This window comes from Haliotis rufescens, unplaced genomic scaffold (genome assembly GCF_023055435.1).
Source record: "Haliotis rufescens isolate VD_foot unplaced genomic scaffold, xgHalRufe1.0.p SCAF_4, whole genome shotgun sequence".
Lineage (NCBI taxonomy): Eukaryota > Metazoa > Mollusca > Gastropoda > Lepetellida > Haliotidae > Haliotis > Haliotis rufescens.
The window spans coordinates 13,679,908-13,703,797 of NW_025964112.1; the positions used below are offsets into that span (position 1 = coordinate 13,679,908).

At 42.8% G+C, this 23,890-nt stretch overlaps 3 protein-coding genes across 3 annotated transcripts in view; 2 read left to right on the forward strand and 1 right to left on the reverse strand.

Moving 5' to 3' along the window:
- Positions 1 to 4,690, forward strand: part of LOC124111395 — a 46,519-nt gene extending 41,829 nt beyond the window's left edge. The window contains exon 18 of the mRNA XM_048382045.1: positions 2,916 to 4,690. Coding sequence (XP_048238002.1) covers positions 2,916 to 3,086 — 171 coding nt within the window. The 3' untranslated portion in view covers positions 3,087 to 4,690. The remainder of the gene's footprint in view (positions 1 to 2,915) is intronic.
- Positions 4,691 to 5,286: 596 nt separating this feature from the next.
- On the forward strand, positions 5,287 to 10,287 carry LOC125372453 (uncharacterized protein PB18E9.04c-like). The gene is made up of 2 exons (XM_048382520.1): positions 5,287 to 5,358; positions 7,984 to 10,287. The coding sequence occupies exons 1-2, from the start codon at positions 5,287 to 5,289 to the stop codon at positions 10,285 to 10,287; spliced, it is 2,376 nt and encodes a 791-aa protein (XP_048238477.1).
- A 353-nt stretch (positions 10,288 to 10,640) lies between these two features.
- Positions 10,641 to 23,758, reverse strand: LOC125372454 (prothoracicostatic peptides-like). Its single transcript, XM_048382521.1, has 3 exons — positions 23,754 to 23,758; positions 23,219 to 23,303; positions 10,641 to 11,234 (listed from the first exon to the last, which is right to left on the reverse strand). Exons 1-3 carry the CDS (start codon positions 23,756 to 23,758, stop codon positions 10,641 to 10,643), a joined length of 684 nt encoding a protein of 227 aa, XP_048238478.1.
- Positions 23,759 to 23,890: the final 132 nt, after the last annotated feature.

Genomic DNA, 23,890 nt, shown 5'->3' on the forward strand with positions numbered 1-23,890 from the left:
ACTTTGTCAAATTTCGCGGGAATGTATCATGTCATTATTTTACGCAAATTGATTGACTAATAGTTTTCCAGCATCCCAAATTATCAATCTGCTTTGCATACAAAAGTATTAGTCAACCAATGAGAGTAATACACCGCGAGGTCAGAAAGGTCAACAACATCAACAAGGCACATTTCATTCATAAATCGTAGTCAAACGTATTAGCACTTCCAAATATGGCATACATTTCTTGGAAATGGAACTTTTCTAGGGAATTTATTAAGTAAAGTTGTCAGACTATTAACAGACTACCACAGACAGAAAAACAGTATATTTTAATGAATTAGGGTGATTATGTTGCATCACGATAAACGCCATTGATATTTCTTTGTTAATTTTACCAAAATCTCGCCAAACCTCCGTCATGAGGAACCCTGACGATTGGTTGGATTGAACATGTCGTCAAATAGTCTGTCTACCGATCATTCGTTTTTAATATCTGTTTGCGTTTATCTGATAAGATCTATGACTAAAGTGATATGGGTAGATGTGAATTTTTTTATTATTATTGGTCCATGTATCCTAAAAGGCCGAAGTATACCTGGGTCAGTATGAAATCTACTTTGTTTGTGTACAGCTGCCCATTTCCATGGTTTTACGAAGTTTTATGATCGATCTACCATGATTTTGAATCTAAAGATGTAAATAGATATGAGTCATATGCTACATTTAGACTCTGTCATTATTTTGTCCTTTTTAGAAAAAGAAATTTAATGGGGCAAGACCTGTGAAGATCCGGGGTAGAATAGGTCTTCAGCAACCCATGCTTGCCGTAAAAGGCGACTATGCTTGTCGTAAGAGGCAACTAACGGGATCGGGTGTTCAGACTGGCTGACTTGGTTCATGCATGTCATCGTATCCCGATTGCGTGGATCGATGCTCATGATATCAATCACTGGATTGTCTGGTCCAGACTCGATTATTTACAGACCGCCGTCATGTAGTTGTAATATTGCTGAGTGCGGCATAAAACAACGAACCAAACCAAAACTAAATTGGGACAAATATAAATTATTATTATTCTGTCAAATTGTTTGTTTGTTGCATAAATGAAGGCCCAGAAAGCATGTTCAATGATTATTGATAAGGAAAACTTACCGGTACCTTTGTGAAGCTACCATTGTAAATTGATAAAGTGTGATGACATTTAATGGGTGCTATATTCTCCCTGATAGATGCAAACATCTCTCTAAAAGTAAAGGCTTAATATCCCTGACACCCTCTGACAATTTATCACATGTATGGAAGTCCAATGAACTCAACTCTGTGATTGAAGTTTGAGTGAACCCTAACCTTGCCTGACATTGAAGTAATGTAGGGTAGATGGCTGTAAGGTTCTAGCACGTGTTGCATGAAAATATTGCTCTTGGATATGGAACCAGCCTACAGACTCATGGCCTTTGACATTCCTCCAGTCTTTAATAACTAGTGTAGCTTGAAATGACAGTGTGCAATGTTTCAAATGAATTGAAGGTTGGATATATATAATATTGATGCCGGTATTTGCCATTTTAGCTTCATTGTGTTCTGAAATACCAAGTTCAGCGTGAACTGAATTCTTTAATCATGTTAATGAAGTCATGAGAATCATATTGGATGATAAATAAGATTTTAACTTTTTGTGTCTCTTCGTGTTAAGTCTATCAAAACAAATGAAACTATGTGATGGTTTCAAATTTTAGCAATTCTCAGAGTGGTTATAATAAATGAAGTCATAAATCTACAACATTCCGTTATCATAACAATAGGTTGACTTTGATGTATTGTTTCTTTGTTGCTTTGACATTTGAAAAACAAGAACAATAATTAGGTGGCAATGAATAGTATATGTATAACGACCTTCTCGAAACATGGAATTACCTATTATCTGTCCTGAGAGTGATTGCTGAAAGCCCCCTCCTTGGGCTTTGAATCCAGATATATTCAACAATTCCTTGTAACATGTAGCTGAAACATTAAGCAGTGGAAATCAAATGTCTTAGAAGATACAAGAACCAATAGAGAATAATCTCATGCAGCTTGCAGCCCGAAAAGCACTGAAAGATTAGAACCTTGTGTCTAGAGCAATGGCTTTTTATAGTTGAGGTGAAATTGGGTTTAACGTTGCGTCCAAGATTATTGCACGTATATAGCGATGTGCATGTACGTGCGTGTGTTTGTGTGGCTGCTTGTACTAGTCCGGACTGATGCCGATTTATAGTGCTAGGTCACTGAGATACCATGCCGCAGTTTAACATGAATACCCCACTCAGACACAGCATACTGACTCCGAGCCGACCAGTCCTTGTTTTAGCCCCTCAATGCTGAAAGCCAGACAGGGTAACAACAAGTACCATCTTTTAAGGTCTTTTGGTATGACGTGGCCGGGGATCGAACCCCGGACCTTCCGCTCTTCGGGCGGACGCTCTACCACTAGACCATGGAGGCGGCTGGCTTTCTATACATTAATCGTGTGAGTCTATTTTCTTTCGGAGGCCACAGCAGTTTTGCTTAGTGTTTTATGGTTTTTCTAGGCCATGAGGCCAAGATTGAAATATTGTACAGTACTCACCACAGGCCCGGGGCAGTAGGAAAGCATTTAGTGGTTTAAACATTCACTTTTCATGCTGAAGGCCTAGGTTCGATTTCCAAGATGGTTGATATGGCTGTCAATTTGCTAAAAGCTCATCCACTCATTGCTTGTCAATGTGTTTATATTGAAGATCATGGCTGGTGCCAGCTCCTCGCAAATTCCAAGGATCTACGCTAATTTAGTCAGATTCTCTGAACTATATTTCTTAGCCTAAAGGGCACATTTTATGATCATATTATTTTATATTACCCTTTCCTATGTAGTGCAGTTTCTAACACTTTTTGATTTTTTTGTCTCTTTTCAGAGTGAAAAGTTTATTTGTGCAGTTTGCAAAATAAAGCGGAAATCCCGTATGCTGTACCCATGCGGCCATTATTCACTATGTGAGGACTGCGCTGATCAGATGTTGCAGGGGAAGAGGGAATGTCCGATATGTAAACAGCATGTGACGTCACACACTCGGGTGTATGAGTGAGGCAGTGTCCGATATGTAAACACCATGTCACGTCACTCACTCGGGTGTATGAGTGAGGCAGTGTCCGATATGTAAACAGCATGTGACGTCACACACTCGGGTGTATGAGTGAGGCAGTGTCCGATATGTAAACAGCATGTGACGTCACACAGTCGGGTGTATGAGTGAGGCAGTGTCCGATATGTAAACAGCATGTGACGTCACACTCGGGTGTATGAGTGAGGCAGTGTCCGATATGTAAACAGCATGTCACGTCACACACTTGGGTGTATGAGTGAGGAAGTGTCCGATATGTAAACAGCATGTCACGACACACACTTGGGTGTATGAGTGAGGCAGTGTCCGATATGTAAACAGCATGTCACGACACACACTTTGGTGTATGAGTGAGGCAGTGTCCGATATGTAAACAGCATGTGACGTCACACAGTCGGGTGTATGAGTGAGGCAGTGTCCGATATGTAAACACCATGTCACGTCACACACTCGGGTGTATGAGTGAGGCAGTGTCTGATATGTAAACAGCATGTCACGTCACACACTTGGGTGTATGAGTGAGGCAGTGTCCGATATGTAAACAGCATGTCACACACTCAGGTGTACTAGTGAGGGAATGTTTTTTGACAGCACAGTCAGCAATAGTCCAGCTATGTGACCTCGGACCCCATTGAAGAAATAGAACATGCAATAAGCCAGGTCGAAGAACTTTCTGCAGTCAGCTGTTAGGACAAGCTTTTTAGCAAAAATACCTCACTGTTTTTTGCATTCAGCACCAAGGGGTAGTTTTTTAATGTATGGAACAGTTTGATCGGTCACTGTTCGATATTGACTAATGAGTGATCGCGTGATAGGGACCACTGTGAGATAACAGATTGATTATTTTCAAATTACAATCTCAAATTATGGCATTTTAGGTATTTCATTCTCTGACAACTATGAACAGACTGAGATGATTGCCGACACAACACATAACAGCAGTGTATCTATTCAGAATACGATACTTACACACTAATCCTACACTACACGTGACACAAAAATAAAATAAGGATTAAAAAAATGAGATAATTGGTCCACAGGTAATGACTTTTCAAAATATGGTGTGGGCGGGCGGTGTTATTGTTTTTGATTGATGAAACTATTAGGCAATAAATAGTTGTATACCATCAACCTGAGAAAGGGCCTCCTAAAATAAACAGGCATACAAACGTCTATTGCCACCATGACCATAACACAAGATGCTCAGTTAAGCAGTGCACATGTAAAGGGAAGCAACTGTGTGCCATATTGGATCGCATTGTTTTTAAGTGTTAGAATTTTTTTTTTTTTTTGAAAATGGAAACAAAAACGAAACATGCTGCGGACTTTATGATGATGTGGGCAGTGCTTGAGAACCAAGACTGTTATTTCTTTTAGCCGAAATGACATTGTTGTTAACAGAGGAAGGGTCATAAGGATTTGCAAGAATGCACACGCATACATAAAACACTGAGTTCTGTCCAATACCTGCTCTCTACTCAGATGTATTATGATATTTACACATAGAAATATTTTATATTTGATATACCTTCCTTTATTGTTGAATTAAATTATTGTCATATATGAAATGTGTTTTGTCATTTCTTCAACATATTATGTCTTCACATATGGTTTATAGTTAATGTGATCAATTTATGTTAATGTCAACTTTTAGTAATAAAGTTTGATGAAAATATGACTGGTGAAAAAATGACAATGGTGTAGCTACGATGTCATGACATGCTTATGTAGACACAGATTTAATCTGTCTTATCTGTGCTATATCAACAAGAATATTTTGAAATATTTTCTGGAAACTGAATTTGCACATCCTTCAGCAAAGTGATGATGTTGTGCCATTTACAATAAAGACTTTTTCAAATCCTTTACTTGTAACATACTCAGCAATGTCAGACATTAAGCGAAAGAGGTTCCTGTCTGGAGCAGTACCTGAATCACATACGAGTCAGAAGCCATTGGGTGTCGGTTAGTAGCCAATATTTACTCACAGGGGCTCTGGGTGGCCAAGTGGCAGAGCTGTGTAGCAGGATGAAATGGTTGTGAGTTCAAATGACAGATTGCTACAATAGTTCTTGTATGAAAACCTTCCTGATGTTGTGGACAGAGCACCTGTGGAAGGTCGGTGGTTCAAACCCTGGCCACATCATACCAAAGATATTAAAAGATGATCCCTTCTGTCACTCCCCAACAGGCCAACTGCCTCTGTGGTGTAGTGGATAGGCCTCAGTCCTGGAAGGTCGGTTTTTCAAACCCTGGCCGTGTCATACCAAAGATATTAAAAGATGATCCCTTCTGTCACTCCCCGACATGCCAGCTGCCTCTGTGGTGTAGTGGATAGGCCTCAGCCCAACACGGTCGGTGGTTCAATTCCTGGCCGCATCATACCAAAGATATTAAAAGATGATCCCTTCTGTCACTCCCCGACATGCCAGCTGCCTCTGTGGTGTAGTGGATAGGCCTCAGCCCAACACGGTCGGTGGTTCAATTCCTGGCCGCATCATACCAAAGATATTAATAGATGATCCCTTCTGTCACTCCCCGACATGCCAGCTGCCTCTGTGGTGTAGTGGATAGGCCTCAGCCCTTGACGGTCGGTGGTTCAATCCATTGCCGTGTCATTCAAGAGGGGATAGCCTAGTGCTTAAAGCGTTTGCTGAAGACCCGGGTTTGATTCCCCACATGAGTACAATGTGTGAAGCCCATTTCTCGGGTCCCCCACAGTTATATTGATGGAATATTGCTTAAAATGGTGTAAAGCACACACGCAGGCACGCACGCACGCACACACACACACACACACACACACACACACATTATCCACCAATTCATTAAAACAATCCGCAAACCATGTGGCAAAAGGTTATTGTTTAATTGTGAGCCCTCCTTGTTTTTAGAGATGTCTATTCCCCAAATTGTTACCCAATATGACCTATGACATTAGAGCTGGTTGCCATTTTTCATTCCCAGTTTGTGGCCCAATGAAAGCCAGAGTCCCTACCAGCAGAATCAGTCTCACTTTTGTAGCCTTGCCTCAAACACAGACAAGTCCTGCCAATATTGCCGATTGTGCCAAGCAGTTACGGATCCTCGTATCTATTTTGGGTGCACGTTGACAAAGTGATTACCGCATCTTGAGTGAATGGCGGTTTATTAATGCATGAGGTTCAGGGCTTATGTTTGCGGATCAATAAAACAATGTGAAGCCTCCGGCTCCCAAACCAAGAAAGTGGACAAGTTGCCAACTGAGTTGTGTATACATAATAGCACTTTTCCCTTTTTCCCTGGTTGTGTTCTCAAGAGAGACAAGAATGCTTAGATAAACAGCTTGATGATAGACATGATAGTAGCAAGAGGATGCCAGCACTGTTCATATGTTTAATAGTTTTCATCAGAATCAAACATGATGTCCATACTTTCATTTGAAAAATCAGGATTGTTTTTATAAAAACATAAGAATTGTTAGCTCACCTGAACTGAGCATGAGCTTATTCCCTAGCATGTTATCCATCTGTCAATTCTTCCCTTAGCACCACATTCTTCACCAAACTACTGTTCAAACCTGCATCATATTCAGACAATATGTCCTATGCCGTAACAAAATAGGATAGAATTTGTCTTCAACAACTCTTGCTTGTCAAAAAAGGCGACTAATGGGATCAGGTGGTCATTCTCGCTGACTTTGATATCATATCCTAGTTGGGTTGTCAGTCACAGGATTGTCTGGTCCAGACTTGATTATTATTATACAGCCATCATTTTGCTGGACTATTGTTGAGTGTGGCATTAAACAACAAACAAACAAAATCAAACAGAATAGGACTTAATTACAAACACTACAAGGAGCCATTGTTCATACATACTGTTACCATCCCCATTGTTATTTTCTTTAACCATTGAATACCTTGTTTTGAACATTTGGAGTACAGGTTTCTTCAAAATGGACAACAACAGTGTCAATCTAAAATTGAGACTGGGCTAAATATTTAATGAAGCACTCATAATATGTTGAAATATCTACATGGTGTATGGCTCATCACATGAACAGCTGATGGACTGCTGTGACAAAAACACTTAAACTGGATATACGGATATGAAAACATCCCTTGCTCCTGGTATGCACCAACTAAAATGGGGATCAGGTGGTCAGGTGGCTGATTGTATGTCATCATACCCTGATCACCTGAGACCACCTCCAATCTTCAGTTTGCCGAAGGTTTCATGCAGGTAGCTTTAGTCTCAACACTGGACCGAATGCTTTGACTCTGCATCCTCTATGTAAAGGAGAGATGCACGTCTTCAGACTGGGCAGACATCCTTGTTATACCTACAGGATTCATGCAGGTACTTGGCTCAACAGGTGTCCATGGGCTTTGTGTTTTCAATTGGAGATACTGATACTGTCAGCAGCCGAACCTCTTTCATGATCATTCATCGTGAGACTTCCACCCAAAAGCAGCCTGACACACCAACAACCTTGGATCAATGAAGGATCAACCTGCCGACATAAGTATCAGAAGAGTTCCTGCAGACTTCACCTTCCCCCACTGTTCAGACTCTACCTTCTCCCACTGTTCAGACTCCACCTTCCCACACTGTTCAGACTCCACCTTCCCCCACTGTTCAGACTTCACCTTCCCCCTCTGTTCAGACTTCACCTTCTCCCACTGTTCAGACTCTACCTTCCCTCACTGTTCAGACCCCACCTCCCACTGTTCAGACCTCGCTTTCTCCCACTGTTCAGATTTCACCTTCCCTCGCTGTTTAGGCTCCACCTTCCCTCACTGTTCATACCTCATCTTCTCCAAATGTTCATACATCATCTCCTCCCACTGTTGAGACTCCACATTCCCCCACTGTTCAGACTCCACCTTCCCTCACTGTTCAGACTCCACCTTCGATCACTGTTCAGACTCCACCTTCCCCCACTGTTCAGACTCCACCTTCCATCACTGTTCAGACTCCACCTTCCCCCACTGTTCAGACTTCACCTTCCCCCACTGTTCAGACTCCACCTTCCCTCACTGGTCAGACTTCACCTTCTCCCACTGTTCAGACTCCACCTTCCCCCACTGTTCAGACTTCACCTTCCCCCACTGTTCAGACTTCACCTTCCATCACTGTTCAGACTCCACCTTCTCCCACTGTTCAGACTCCACCTTCCCCCACTGTTCAGACTCCACCTTCCATTACTGTTCAGACTCCACCTTCCCCCACTGTTCAGACTCCACCTTCCCCCACTGTTCAGACTCCACCTTCTCCCACTGTTCAGACTCCACCTTCTCCCACTGTTCAGACTCCACCTTCTCCCACTGTTCAGACTCCACCTTCCCCCACTGTTCAGACTCCACCTTCCATTACTGTTCAGACTCCACCTTCTCCCACTGTTCAGATTCCACCTTCCCCCACTGTTCAGCCTACCTTCCCCCACTGTTCAGACTTCACCTTCTGCCACTGTTCAGACTCTACCTTCCCTCACTGTTCAGACCCCACCTCCCACTGTTCAGACCTCGCTTTCTCCCACTGTTCAGATTTCACCTTCCCTCGCTGTTTAGGCTCCACCTTCCCTCACTGTTCATACCTCATCTTCTCCAAATGTTCATACATCATCTCCTCCCACTGTTCAGACCCCACATTCCCCCACTGTTCAGACTCCACCTTCCCTCACTGTTCAGACCCCACCTCCCACTGTTCAGACCTCGCTTTCTCCGACTGTTCAGATTTCACCTTCCCTCGCTGTTTAGGCTCCACCTTCCCTCACTGTTCATACCTCATCTTCTCCCACTGTTCAGACTCCACCTTCGATCACTGTTCAGACTCCACCTTCGATCACTGTTCAGACTCCACCTTCCATCACTTTTCAGACTCCACCTTCCATCACTGTTCAGACTCCACCTTCCATCACTGTTCAGACTCCACCTTCCCCCACTGTTCAGACTTCACCTTCCCTCACTGTTCAGACTTCACCTTCCATCACTGTTCAGACTCCACCTTCCCCCACTGTTCAGACTCCACCTTCCCTCACTGTTCAGACTCCACCTTCCATCACTGTTCAGACTCCACCTTCTCCCACTGTTCAGACTTCACCTTCCATCACTGTTCAGACTCCACCTTCTCCCACTGTTCAGACTCCACCTTCCCCCACTGGTCAGACTTCACCTTCCATCACTGTTCAGACTTCACCTTCTCCCACTGTTCAGACTCCACCTTCCCCCACTGTTCAGACTCCACCTTCCCTCACTGTTCAGACCCCACCTTCCCCCACTGTTCAGACTCCACCTTCCATCACTGTTCAGACTTCACCTTCCCCCACTGTTCAGACTCCACCTTCCCCCACTGTTCAGACTCCACCTTCCCCCACTCTTCAGAATCCACCTTCCCTCACTGTTCAGACTCCACCTTCTCCCACTGTTCAGACTCCACCTTCCCCCACTGGTCAGACTTCACCTTCCATCACTGTTCAGACTTCACCTTCTCCCACTGTTCAAACTCCACCTTCCCCCACTGGTCAGACTTCACCTTCCATCACTGTTCAGACTTCACCTTCTCCCACTGTTCAGACTCCACCTTCCCCCACTGTTCAGACTCCACCTTCCCTCACTGTTCAGACCCCACCTTCCCCCACTGTTCAGACTCCACCTTCCCCCACTGTTCAGACTCCACCTTCCCCCACTGTTCAGACTCCACCTTCCCCCACTGTTCAGAATCCACCTTCCCTCACTGTTCAGACTCCACCTTCTCCCACTGTTCAGACTCCACCTTCCCCCACTGGTCAGACTCCACCTTCCCTCACTGTTCAGACTTCACCTTCCCTCACTGTTTAGACTCCACCTTCCCCGACTGTTCAGACTTCACCTTCCCCCACTGTTCAGACCCCACCTTCTCCCACTGTTCAGACTTCACCTTTCCCCACTGTTCAGACTTCACCTTCCCCCACTGTTCAGACCCAACCTTCTCCCACTGTTTAGACTTCACCTTCCCCCACTGTTCAGACCTCACCTTCCCCCACTGTTCAGACCCCACCTTCTCCCACTGTTTAGACTTCGTCCCCCTTCCCCCACTGTTCAGACTTCACCTTCCCCCACTGTTCAGACTTCACCTTCCCCCACTGTTCAGACCCCACCTTCTCCCACTGTTTAGACTTCGTCCCCCTTCCCCCACTGTTTAGACTCCACCTTCTCCCACTGTTCAGACTCCACCTTCCCTCACTGTTCAGACTTCACCTTCCCTCACTGTTTAGACTCCGACTTCCCCGACTGTTCAGACCCCACCTTCTCCCACTGTTTAGACTTCACCTTCCCCCACTGTTCAGACCTCACCTTCCCCCACTGTTCAGACCCTACCTTCTCCCACTGTTTAGACTTCGTCCCCCTTCCCCCACTGTTCAGACTTCACCTTCCCCCACTGTTCAGACCCCACCTTCTCCCACTGTTCAGACTTCACCTTCCCCCACTGTTCAGACTTCACCTTCCCCCACTGTTCAGACTTCACCTTCCCCCACTGTTCAGACTTCACCTTCCCTCACTGTTCAGACTCCACCTTCCCCCACTGTTCAGACCCCACCTTCTCCCACTGTTTAGACTTCACCTTCCCCCACTGGTCAGACTCCACCTTCCCCCACTGGTCAGACTTCACCTTCTCCCATTGTTTAGACTTCACCTTCCCCCACTGGTCAGACTCCACCTTCTCCCACTGTTCAGACTTCACCTTCCCCCACTGGTCAGACTTCACCTTCCCCCACTGTTTAGACTCCACCTTCCCCCACTGTTCAGACTCCACCTTCCCCCACTGTTCAGACTTCACCTTCTCCCACTGTTCAGACTCCACCTTCTCCCACTGTTCAGACTCCACCTTCCCCCACTGGTCAGACTTCACCTTCTCCCATTGTTTAGACTTCACCTTCCCCCACTGGTCAGACTCCACCTTCTCCCACTGTTCAGACTTCACCTTCCCCCACTGGTCAGACTTCACCTTCCCCCACTGTTTAGACTCCACCTTCCCCCACTGTTCAGACTCCACCTTCCCCCACTGTTCAGACTTCACCTTCTCCCACTGTTCAGACTCCACCTTCTCCCACTGTTCAGACTCCACCTTCCCCCACTGGTCAGACTTCACCTTCCCCCATAGGTATATAGGTTATGTAGAACAGCGGATGGACACATGCAAGAAAGTTAAAACAGGAAAAAATGGATTGAGAACATTAGTCATCATTTGAATGTTAAAGTTAAATCAAGACTTTTAATCAATACCTGTTCTAGAATTACACACCACAAGAATATCCTTGAAGAAACTGTTTTTCACTGATACGGCATGAAGGATACCTATTGGTAGACAAACCAAGGAAAATCCAGATATGTTTCTTTTGATCACCATTTTAGATTTTCCAAGAATTGCCATGGGTATAAACCCATGTCCTTAATATCAGGTGATAAACAGTGGAGGTTTACACCAGTCCTCAGGGGTTTGAGCTGAATGTTCTAAGCAGCTGAAAACATTTCTTTCAGAAACAAGTAATTGCAGTAAGTGTACAAGAGTGTTTTCTCACAGATCTGAAGAACATAAAACAAGTTTAAAACACAAAAATAAGTTAAGAAGTTTTAGTTTGACAGGATGCATAGCTCTTATGGAACAGCTTTGGCATTTAAATGGACAGTTCAGCGACTGGTGCTGCATGACTTGATGGCATTACGGTCCACAGCAGGCAGTTACATCCTCCCAAGTCCCCCCAATGGAGACAACATAATGTCTCCTAAATAGGGGGTAGCACAGTTTGTCTTGACCCGAGTTGAAAAAACCTTTCAGTTCATGAATTTTCTAATCCAAAATTCAGAATATTTTTCTTTTAAAAGGTAAGATCATATTTTATCAGTTTGTCACTGATGCACTCACATGTGACATTTATCTTTTAGGAAATTGATCAAATTTGGTACAAATGTTTTGGAGATAGAATTCTTGGTCAGTCAATGGCAGAGATGCAGTGTCAGTCAGCTATAAGGAAGTGCAACTGCTAAAGTAAGTGGGTGAGTATGGTTTTACGCCGCTTTTAGCAATATTCCAGCAATATCACGGTGGGGGACACCAGAAATGGGCGCCACACATTGAACCCATGTTGGGAATCGAACCCAGGTGTTCGGTGTGACGAGCGAACACTTTAACCACAAGGCTACCAGACCGCCCCCTAACTGCTAAAGAGTGGCATGGGGGGCGCAGTGATCAGATGCACTCTACCTCATCTTGTGTGTCTTAAATTAGCTCCAGGATCTTTGGCAATTGTTTCAAATCATTGACCTACCTTGATTATTGTCTATCATACTCATGATCTTGCTGCTGGTGGGGGCATGGGTGGCCCAGTTGTCTAAGGCGCCGCGATTAGCTGTGCAGAGTTGCGTCCCTTGGGCACGCCAGAAACCTATAATTGTGGGTTCGAATCCCGGTTCGCCCCTATTATGTTTCTAGGTTTGTCAGCACCATACCCGTGCTCGTGGGTTTCACCGAAGTGGTAAATGTCTGAGACCTGCATCACTTCAGGCTTTCCTCCCACATTAAGCTGACATGCCGTTATATAACTGGAATACTGTTAAAAGCGGCGATAAACCCAACTCACACTCACTCTTGCTGCTGGTTTCACTGAAGGAGGTTGAATGGTGTGACAACTGAAACATTTGACTGCTGTGATGTGACTGAAACGCTGTTTTGTTTGTTAAATCTGTCACTGATTCATGTGCTGTAGTTATCATGGTATATCAGGAACTAGATATGTATAGAAGAGTGGTCAGGTGAAGCTTGATCAAAGACACCAGTTCCGGACAAGGCATCCTGAAGAGAGAGACTGTTCTAGGTTTTTTCTGGAATCTGCCCACTGCTCTGAGCTAGTATTGACATGTGTGAACAGCAGGGATATCATATTATAGAACACCTTTGTAGACCCATGGGATTTCGGGGACAAGCTCAAAACTGTCAGAAAACATTTAATATATTTGTCATGTTATTTGTAGATGAGTAAAACTTTGTGAACATGAAATCTTCGAGTGTCCTTTCCATATTGTCAAGGTCACTGAGATGTTCAGTCAGAAGGTAGATGTGCCAGAAACCTATGATCCTAGGTTCGAATCCCAGATTTTCCCTGATTATGTTGCTTGGTTTGTCGGCAACCTGTGCTCGTGGGTTTCTCCAAAGTGGTAAGAATGTAAGATCTTCATTACATAAGGATTTCCTCCCACATCAAACAGACACACCGATATATTACTGACATACTGTACAGAGCAGCTTTAAACGCAACTTACTCATGCTGTGTGTTCCGTTCCCAATTCAATTTAGTGAGATAAAAATCTACAGGTAACCTAGCTCTACATTGGAAACACAGTATGTCTATATCCTAAATAGACAGAGCTTGTAACGGGCAATTTGGTATAGTTACCTGCCCCTAATTTCCATCAAGAGTAAGCAAGACACACTAGCTTGACTAACTAAACACAAATTTACTCTGAAGGAGTGAAACAAATGATCTGTTTCCTCCATGGGCAGAGACCTTGAAGAAATTAGGATTTGAATGACCTCTGGGTCAAGGTCACTTTAAAGGTGAAAGTAGATGTGCCTGTTATTGTTCTTTCTTCTTTTTCTCAACATGTTTAAATTCAATATATTTTGTTGATGTTTAACACTACTCGGAGGTGTGTAAATAAGCCAGTCCGGGGTAATCCAGTGATTGATATTGTGAACAAAGTCGTTGAACCTGACCACCCAATCCATTACCGTAAATCGCCTCTTACTTTCAAAATGAAATTGTTCCCATGAAAATCAATTGTGGATAAAATAGTCAGTTGTCTGATGAAGCCATTCTTCTTGGAGGGTCTGGATCAGTTCTTGTCTGTTGGCTGGAGGATGTGGTCGTTGTTGAACATGATGATAGATGACATTCCAGAGGTGTTCTATGTCTGGGGAGCATGCAGGCCATGGCAACACCTGGCTTATTGTGTGTCATTGTGCCCCAACATTGTGTATCATTGCTCATGCTTTTAACCAGTGGTTTGCCTTGGATAGACTTAATTACTCCCAGGCTGTGGTTTAGCTTGAATATTGCTGAACACAGTGCAAAACAACATTCACTCACTCACTCAGTCTGATACGGCTGCAATACTGCTGACATAAATATGGGTTTAACACCACATTCAAGATGTGTGTATGCCTGCTTGTACTAGTCTTGAATTAACCAGTTTTATAGGCTAGCCCACGGAAATATACTGTATCATGCTGCAGTTTAACACCTCACTCAGACACAGTATGCCAGCTCCGAGCTGACCAGTCCATGTTTTAACCCCCTAAGTGACAGGCAGGGTTAAAATAAGCACCAGGGCCTACTTGCACAAAGCGATCCTAGCGCTACGACTATTGTAAACCTATACTAAAGTACGGGTGTTACGATCATCCTAGCGCTAAGATCGCTTTGTGCAAGTGGGCCTAGCTTTTGACCTCTTCTGGTATGACATAGTATGACATGGCCGGGGATCAAACCACCAACATTCTGCTCTCCAGGCAGATGCTCTACCACTAGAACCCTATCCACTACAGCACAGGGGGAGTTGGCATGCTGGTGAGTGACAAGAAGAAAGGATTATCACAACTGAACTTATCAACCACCACAAATGTTCATGATATTTCATTTGACCTGTACTATGTCACTAATTCACAGATTGATACATGTTTTTACCCTCATGTAAGTCATGAACTCATTTCAACATTTCTAGGCAATTCATAATGGTTATGTAAACAGTATCAAATTTATTCAGTCAATGAAGGATTATTTTTTTCTTGTCGGGTGACTTTTGCCAAGTTTGATACAGGTCATTCAAAATGCAAATTGTCAAGTAGGTTATTGGCAACCTATTTATCACTCAATCTGATGTTGATGACTTTTTACATGCATGTTATGAGGACCAGTAGACATTAACATCCAATTATTGGTTAGTTTGTTAATCACATCACACAGTCAGCAATATTCCAACCGTGTCATGGCAACCTGTAAATAACTGAGTCGTTGAAAGCAAACCATTGGTCGGAATGTTATATGCACATAGAAAGTCCGACCACACAATCCCCACTTATGTTGGCTCACATTGAGCTGATGGAACCACCATTGATTGGTCGGAATGTTATATGCACACAGAAAGTCCGACCACACAATCCCCACTTATGTTGGCTCACATTGAGCTGATGGAACCACGATTGAGTGGTCAGAATGTTATATGCAAACAGAAAGTCCGACCACACAATCCCCACTTATGTTGGCTCACATTGAGCTGATGGAACCACCATTGAATATTCCCTGTGAAACACAATGTCATTCATAAAGTGGGCATATGTAGCAAATGTTATGCTTGGGGTTACAATCATTTTGTAAAGTACAAATTCTAGTACCAGTACTGGTACTTTACATTACAAAGAGAGTGTAATCCCCAGTATGACATTTGATATTTGATATTCACTGCTTCGAAACATGCAATTTCTTTGGGGAAAAGAGTTGCCTATCAATATTAAAAAAATCACAGAACATTTTTTTCAGGACATTTCGTTTGTCCAGTGAACAATTTATCTTTGTTGTAAAACCTGAGAGACATTATTTTTTTAGTTATCCCAGACCATCCCTAGAATATCAAGTGATCCCTAACTGAATGCATTATGTCAGATGTTTGTTTAGTATTTTTTTTAAATCTACTTTAAAAAGATTGGTTGACAGTATCATTGACGTACAGTTGTTAGGATGAAACATATTGAACAAAATGTCTATATTTAGAGAGAAACATACATCACTCCATTCCTTAGACTTTTCATGCAAATCTTACCTCTTGTGGAAACATGCCAAGGTACAAACTATTTTGACTTTGAAAACTATAAAGTAATCTATAACTGGAAGATACAAAACACACAAACAACCAAAGCCCCTTACAGGAACAACACTGAAGCTCTTTTCGTGATCACAGGCTCAAACAGGTTCACCGAGTTCATGAACATGCTTGTCCCTTGCTGTTTGAAAAGTCAAGTTTTATTTGTCAGAAAGTCTTTTGTAGTGTGTACACCACCATTAGCCGAGGCTGTAATATATCTGGGACTGGCTGTGTGGTAAATCAAACAATAACCTTAAAAACTAGACGTGGTTCTTCCCAGTTTGTTGTGGCATCTGTTTTTGAACGTGTCTTGAGACATAACTGGTCAGGGGAGGAACTCGGCTATGTCTGGCATCATGAAGCTCCACGTAAGCCTTAGCCCAGCTTGTTACGTAATACTGACGTTTTTGCACTAACAAATTTGGCAGCATATGCAGGTTGTGAGAGTGTTTGTAGCAGATCGTCAAATATTGCCTGTTTTAAATAGCTGAGATGTTGGAAGGTATTTGGAGGGGCACAGAGGGGGGTGGGGTGGATATGGAAACATTGTAGCTGGATGTGAAGGGCACCCAGAGGGGATGGGTTGGTGAACATTCTAACTGGATGTGAAGGGCACCCAGAGGGGATGGGTTGGTGAATATTTTATGTGACACAGGGTGGACATTTTATTTGGATGTGAAGGATACACAGAGGGGTTTTGTGGGTGAATGTTTTATCTGGATGTGAAGGATACACAAGGGGATTTGGTGGGTGAATGTTATATCTGGATGTGAAGGACACACAAGGGGGTTTGGTGGGTGAATGTTTTATCTGGATGTGAAGGACACACAGAGGGGTTTGGTGGGTGAATGTTTTATCTGGATGTGAAGGACACACAGAGGGGTTTGGTGGGTGAATGTTTTATCTGGATGTGAAGGACACACAGAGGGGTTTTGTGAGTGAATGTTTTATCTGGATGTGAAGGACACACAGAGAGGTTTGGTGGGTGAATGTTTTATCTGGATGTGAAGGATACACAGAGGGGTTTTGTGAGTGAATGTTTTATCTGGATGTGAAGGGCACACAGAGAGGTTTTGTGAGTGAATGTTTTATCTGGATGTGAAGGATACACAGAGGGGTTTGGTGGGTGAATGTTTTATCTGGATGTGAAGGATACACAGAGGGGTTTGGTCGGTGAATGTTTTATCTGGATGTGAAGGATACACAGAGAGGTTTTGTGGGTGAATGTTTTATCTGGATGTGAAGGACACACAGAGGGGTTTTGTGAGTGAATGTTTTATCTGGATGTGAAGGGCACACAGAGAGGTTTTGTGGGTGAATGTTTTATCTGGATGTGAAGGATACACAGAGAGGTTTTGTGGGTGAATGTTTTATCTGGATGTGAAGGACACACAGAGGGGTTTTGTGAGTGAATGTTTTATCTGGATGTGAAGGACACACAGAGAGGTTTTGTGGGTGAATGTTTTATCTGGATGTGAAGGATACACAGAGGGGTTTTGTGGGTGAATGTTTTATCTGGATGTGAAAGACACACAGAGAGGTTTTGTGGGTGAATGTTTTATCTGGATGTGAAGGACACACAGAGGGGTTTGGTGGGTGAATGTTTTATCTGGATGTGAAGGACACACAGAGAGGTTTTGTGGGTGTTGTTTTATCTGGATGTGAAGGACACACAGAGGGGTTTTGTGGGTGAATGTTTTATCTGGATGTGAAAGACACACAGAGAGGTTTTGTGGGTGAATGTTTTATCTGGATGTGAAGGACACACAGAGGGGTTTGGTGGGTGAATGTTTTATCTGGATGTGAAGGACACACAGAGGGGTTTGGTGGGTGAATGTTTTATCTGGATGTGAAAGACACACAGAGAGGTTTTGTGGGTGAATGTTTTATCTGGATGTGAAGGACACACAGAGGGGTTTGGTGGGTGAATGTTTTATCTGGATGTGAAGGACACACAGAGGGGTTTGGTGGGTGAATGTTTTATCTGGATGTGAAGGACACACAGAGGGGTTTTGTGGGTGAATGTTTTATCTGGATGTGAAGGATACACAGAGGGGTTTTGTGGGTGAATGTTTTATCTGGATGTGAAGGACACAGAGGGGTTTGGTGGGTGAATGTTTTATCTGGATGTGAAGGACACACAGAGGGGTTTGGTGGGTGAATGTTTTATCTGGATGTGAAGGATACACAGAGGGGTTTTGTGGGTGAATGTTTTATCTGGATGTGAAGGACACAGAGAGGTTTGGTGGGTGAATGTTTTATCTGGATGTGAAGGATACACAGAGGGGTTTGGTGGGTGAATGTTTTATCTGGATGTGAAGGATACACAGAGGGGTTTGGTGGGTGAATGTTTTATCTGGATGTGAAGGACACACAGAGGGGTTTGGTAGGTGAATGTTTTATCTGGATGTGAAGGATACACAGAGGGGTTTTGTGGGTGAATGTTTTATCTGGATGTGAAGGATACACAGAGGGGTTTGGTGGGTGAATGTTTTATCTTGATGTGAAGGATACACAGAGGGGTTTTGTGGGTGAATGTTTTATCTGGATGTGAAGGATACACAGAGGGGTTTGGTGGGTGAATGTTTTATCTGGATGTGAAGGACACACAGAGAGGTTTTGTGGGTGAATGTTTTATCTGGATGTGAAGGACACACAGAGGGGTTTTGTGAGTGAATGTTTTATCTGGATGTGAAGGATACACAGAGGGGTTTGGTGGGTGAATGTTTTATCTGGATGTGAAGGATACACAGAGAGGTTTTGTGAGTGAATGTTTTATCTGGATGTGAAGGGCACACAGAGAGGTTTTGTGGGTGAATGTTTTATCTGGATGTGAAGGATACACAGAGAGGTTTTGTGGGTGAATGTTTTATCTGGATGTGAAGGACACACAAGGGGGTTTGGTGGGTGAATGTTTTAGCTGGATGTGAAGGACACACAGAGGGGTTTGGTGGGTGAATGTTTTATCTGGATGTGAAGGGCACACAGAGAGGTTTTGTGGGTGAATGTTTTATCTGGATGTGAAGGATACACAGAGGGGTTTTGTGGGTGAATGTTTTATCTGGATGTGAAGGACACACAGAGAGGTTTTGTGGGTGAATGTTTTATCTGGATGTGAAGGACACACAGAGGGGTTTGGTGGGTGAATGTTTTATCTGGATGTGAAGGATACACAAGGGGGTTTGGTGGGTGAATGTTATATCTGGATGTGAAGGACACACAGAGGGGTTTGGTGGGTGAATGTTTTATCTGGATGTGAAGGACACACAGAGGGGTTTGGTGGGTGAATGTTTTATCTGGATGTGAAGGACACACAGAGGGGTTTGGTGGGTGAATGTTTTATCTGGATGTGAAGGACACACAGAGGGGTTTGGTGGGTGAATGTTTTATGTGGATGTGAAGGACACACAGAGGGGTTTTGTGAGTGAATGTTTTATCTGGATGTGAAGGATACACAGAGGGGTTTGGTGGGTGAATGTTTTATCTGGATGTGAAGGACACACAGAGAGGTTTTGTGGGTAATGTTTTATCTGGATGTGAAGGACACACAGAGGGGTTTGGTGGGTGAATGTTTTATCTGGATGTGAAGGACACACAGAGGGGTTTTGTGAGTGAATGTTTTAGCTGGATGTGAAGGACACACAGAGGGGTTTTGTGAGTGAATGTTTTCCCCGGATGTGAAGGACACACAGAGGGGTTTTGTGAGTGAATGTTTTAGCTGGATGTGAAGGATACACAGAGGGGTTTTGTGAGTGAATGTTTTATCTGGATGTGAAGGACACACAGAGGGGTTTGGTAGGTGAATGTTTTATCTGGATGTGAAGGGGGGTTGGGTGGGGGAAGTTTGTGATTGGATGTGTAAGGGCACACAGAGGAGATTGGTGGGACAACTGTGTGACTGGATGTGGTGTAGAGCATGAGGAATATAATAACTGTATGCCCATCATGGACAGCTGCATCTCTTTATGCTTACCTGGGCTAATGTGACTCCTGTATTTTGTCCATTGGTTGTCATCATCCAGCAGCATCTGTCGGCATGTCTGAATGCACCGAGTTGATGTTGAAAACTGGCATACATTTATTCAAGAGAATAAGACAGCGATTTGTCAGTGATTTTTGGAAACAGTTGCTATATTTTCTTGTGTAATGTGGTTCCTGAGTAGTACCAATGTATGGGTTCAAACTGAAGTTTATCAAACTGTTAATACAATATTTGGGCTTTGTACTTTGATATAGCATTCAAATGGACCATCTCCATGATCTAATGATAGAGCGCCTGCCTGGCGAGTGGAAGGTCCTGGTTTAGATCCCCAGCCACATCAAACCAAAAGATGTTAGAAGGTGACACTTTGTTGTTACCCTGTCTGATGCTCTGCATTAAGGGCTAAAACAAGGACTGGTCAGCTTGGAGTCTGTATACTGTGTCTGAGTGGCGTATTCATGTTAAACTATGGCATGTGTATCACACTATAAAATAGTCATTACTCTAGCAGTACAGTACGGACGAGTACAAGCAGCCACGCACACTTGCATGCACTATATAAGTGCAATAATCTTGAATGCGATGTTAAACCCGATTTCACCTCACCTCATCTCTTTACAAATACAGTCTGGACAGTAAATGTCTTCTCATCTGAAACATCTGGACTAATGAAAATATAACTTGGCAGGTTTGTATGTTGTTCTCAGCTAATTTTCAGTCATATTGAAACAGCTTAGTCAGCGTTAATGACTCTCAACAAAAAGAACGGAAGGTTTGTGTTTGGAAAGGAATTTAGTGCATGCATGAAAGTTTTCTTGTTTTTTGTTGAACCTTTGAATGTTGAACTTAATTTGACTGTCATACTTTGACCATATGTTCTCAGATTTCCTCCAGATTCATGCAGTGCACACCTTTCACAGCTATGAATCCGACATTTTCTGAAAACTATGTAAAAATAATTATTGTATTCGACGTAATAAGCGCCCCACTCTAATAAGCACCTACGGCGATAATTGCTCATATATTTGCTAGTGAACCATCCAATTTAGCACCCCTTCCGATTGATCAATGTACACAAGACTTATTTATTCGCGTATAATACGCACTCGTGTGTTTTATGCACCCTTAATTATGGGCAATTAAATTCTGGAAAAATATATCTGTCGTATATAAACAGTTCAAGCTGTCAGCATAAACCACGAAATTTATCTTTCAACTCTGTTTTTTCCACCAAAATAATATTCTAGTAAGAGCCCTCTATTTCTAATTTTGAGAGCGACCTGGGCGCTTATTACGTCGAATACGGTAAATTTCAGTTGTATTCATTGTAATTCCTGCATTCTGATTAGCTGAATTGGTCACATGTTATTGCATTCACAATGAATGTAAAGTAACAAATTAAGCCACGCCCATAGAAGTGGACTACTTTTATTACCACATAATGTCAGGGAATCCAAATATTACAGTCAAGGGAATTATCCTTTTGCTTGCCTGCATCGTTATGCACAGGACTTTTTAGCAACATTCATACATATTCATGGCCAAACCACCCTTTGAGGCTGAAGGCCGAGAAGGAATGAAACAGGAGGCTCACTCGCCTGTTGTTTTTTGTTCGCTTGAGTTCCACAAATTTCATGTCTTGGGTTTAATTTCTAACCTTCATTTTTCAAACTGTACTCCTTATCTTCCCATTCTCAAGGAACTAATGTTTGAATCTGGTAGTTACGGTATGTATTCCTACGCCAGGAATGTTTATCAATCTCGTCATTTTTGTCAGCTTTGATTTATACAAATATTTTTGATTAAACTATTGAAGATAACACATGTTTTCGTTGTCTAATTTAATTATAAATCATGAATATGAATAAAAAAACCAATGTGCAAACTGTAAGAATCTGTGTGAATTGAGATTCAGAATTATACTGTGAATGTTCAAAATGTCTGCCATGGAAATGATGCATCTTGAACATTTTGAATTTTGTCAGCCTTTCTTGCAAATAATACCCCTAAATTGTGTGTATACAGATCGAATATACCGGTAGTGTAGTTGATGGCAATGTCGTTGTTAACCTTCTTGAGTCTAGCAGGCAGCTTGGGTTGTATACTCTCCAGGGGGCTGAGAATGATTCTTAAGTGCACACTGATCAAGTGACCGGGGTAATAATAGCGCTTTGAGCATGCCCCTGAATGGTGTGGAAATATGAGCAATATTAATGGCCTATTATTGTTGTTGTTGTTGTTGTTGTTGTTGTTCTCAGATATGTTTCATTGTTTGCTTCATTTTGAATTTTTCTGTGAATGTGCTGTGAATCAAATTTCAGCCATGTTGTTCCTTTTCTTGGAAGTTTCATTGGTCAAACGATGTCTCCCCTGGAACCACATGGTCCACGAAGCTCAATTGTTACATGGATGATACAATCACAAATCACATGACTGTCTCTTCCAGGCTGCCGTGATATGGCTGGAAAAGTTGGGTGTTCAACAACACACACAAACAAAATCATACATATTGCAGGTTTTCATTTTCATAACAAACGCAATCATAACTCTGCCTCAGTGTATCCATTGAACCCAAGATGGAGTCTTCAGTGCATAAGCCGTTCAGTCATCACAGTTGTCATTCAACTCTTCATCGCAGTCGTCAGGGATGTCAGGTACCATGTAGGTAAAGTGAGTTGGTGTTATACAGTTTTGAGATATCTTTATTTGACAGCACAAATGATGGAGATCTGGAACACAGAACAGGAAGCTAACTACCATATTTTCTTGAGTATAGTGTTCACCCGAGTACAATGCGCACCCCCCCTCTAGCGGACTCAGTATTTTGGAAAAAAGAAAATTTGAATATTATGCACAGAAAAAATTTACACCATACCCCTTCAGCGAATTCCAGTAAACGAATGGGTAATGAGAAACTTGGTCAGTACAAATTTGAAATTAGAGATAAAAAATCACTTGACATGTTGATTTACCATTTAAATTGTATTTTTTGTTCTACTAGGCCTTGTTTTACATCCAGGGATTAACATTACCTAGTGTATTTTCTCGTAAACTAAGCCCGAAACAGCAATCAGCTTCCGGTGTTACGTGCTCACGGTAATGTCTTTCTTTTTGGGGAAAAAACATCGAAACTTATTATTGCGCACCCCCTTCTACACAGCTGTGTTTTTAAAAAAAAGTGCGCACTATACTCAAGAAAATATGGTATTACACATCATTGCATAATGTAAATTTACATAATCTGCTTCTTCGAAGTCATCAGGGATGTTGGCTGCTACGTTGGTGCCCTCAGAACCCTCACCTTGAGACAACTTCACCAGACTTCAAACAGGCAATCGTCCCTCAAGCCATCCGTCGCATGGCAAACCCCCACTTTAGAAGCTTAGCTTCAACATTTCACTTGGTATGACTTTCCAGGGTGCCTTCACCCATTTGGCAACAACTGGTAGTAGGGCCCTTATTTGCATGTTGCTCTTTGGGTGTGTGTGGTCGCCATTCACCATCCAATTGTTCCATTCAGTCCTCACATTGGCCTTTAACAGTTTGTTTAAACAGACAACTAATGGCAGCAGCAGGGATGTGCAGCCACCAGGGATCACTGCCTCCCCAATCTTGCTGTCCTCATTCAAGGTATCAAAAACTCACCTTATAGATGGCGATATACGGTAAATAAGGACCATATTGAATATTCCTATTTTGATCATTAATAACAATGCAATCATCCATGTGCAAGATGGTATACCTGTATCCATTCTGTATATTAATGTTTACCCCATTTTTACCATTGAAATTGATTACTTCTTAAATCTAGTCATAAGACATAACATACATTCTATCGCATATCTCTGTGTGTGTGCATGTGTACGTGGGTGCCTGTATCAAATTTGTTGTTAAACGCTTCACTCAGC

Coding starts and splice junctions, on each gene's coding strand:
- LOC125372453 (XM_048382520.1), top strand. CDS start 5,287: ATGATCCCTTCTGTCACTCCCCAACAGGCCAACTGCCTCTGTGGTGTA. Junction 5,359..7,983: donor ATAGGCCTCAGTCCTGGAAG/GTCGGTTTTTCA, acceptor CCCACTGTTCAG/ACTCCACCTTCCCTCACTGT.
- LOC125372454 (XM_048382521.1), bottom strand. Junction 11,235..23,218: donor ACTTCGAAGAAGCAGATTAT/GTAAATTTACAT, acceptor CTATGGGGGAAG/GTGAAGTCTGACCAGTGGGG.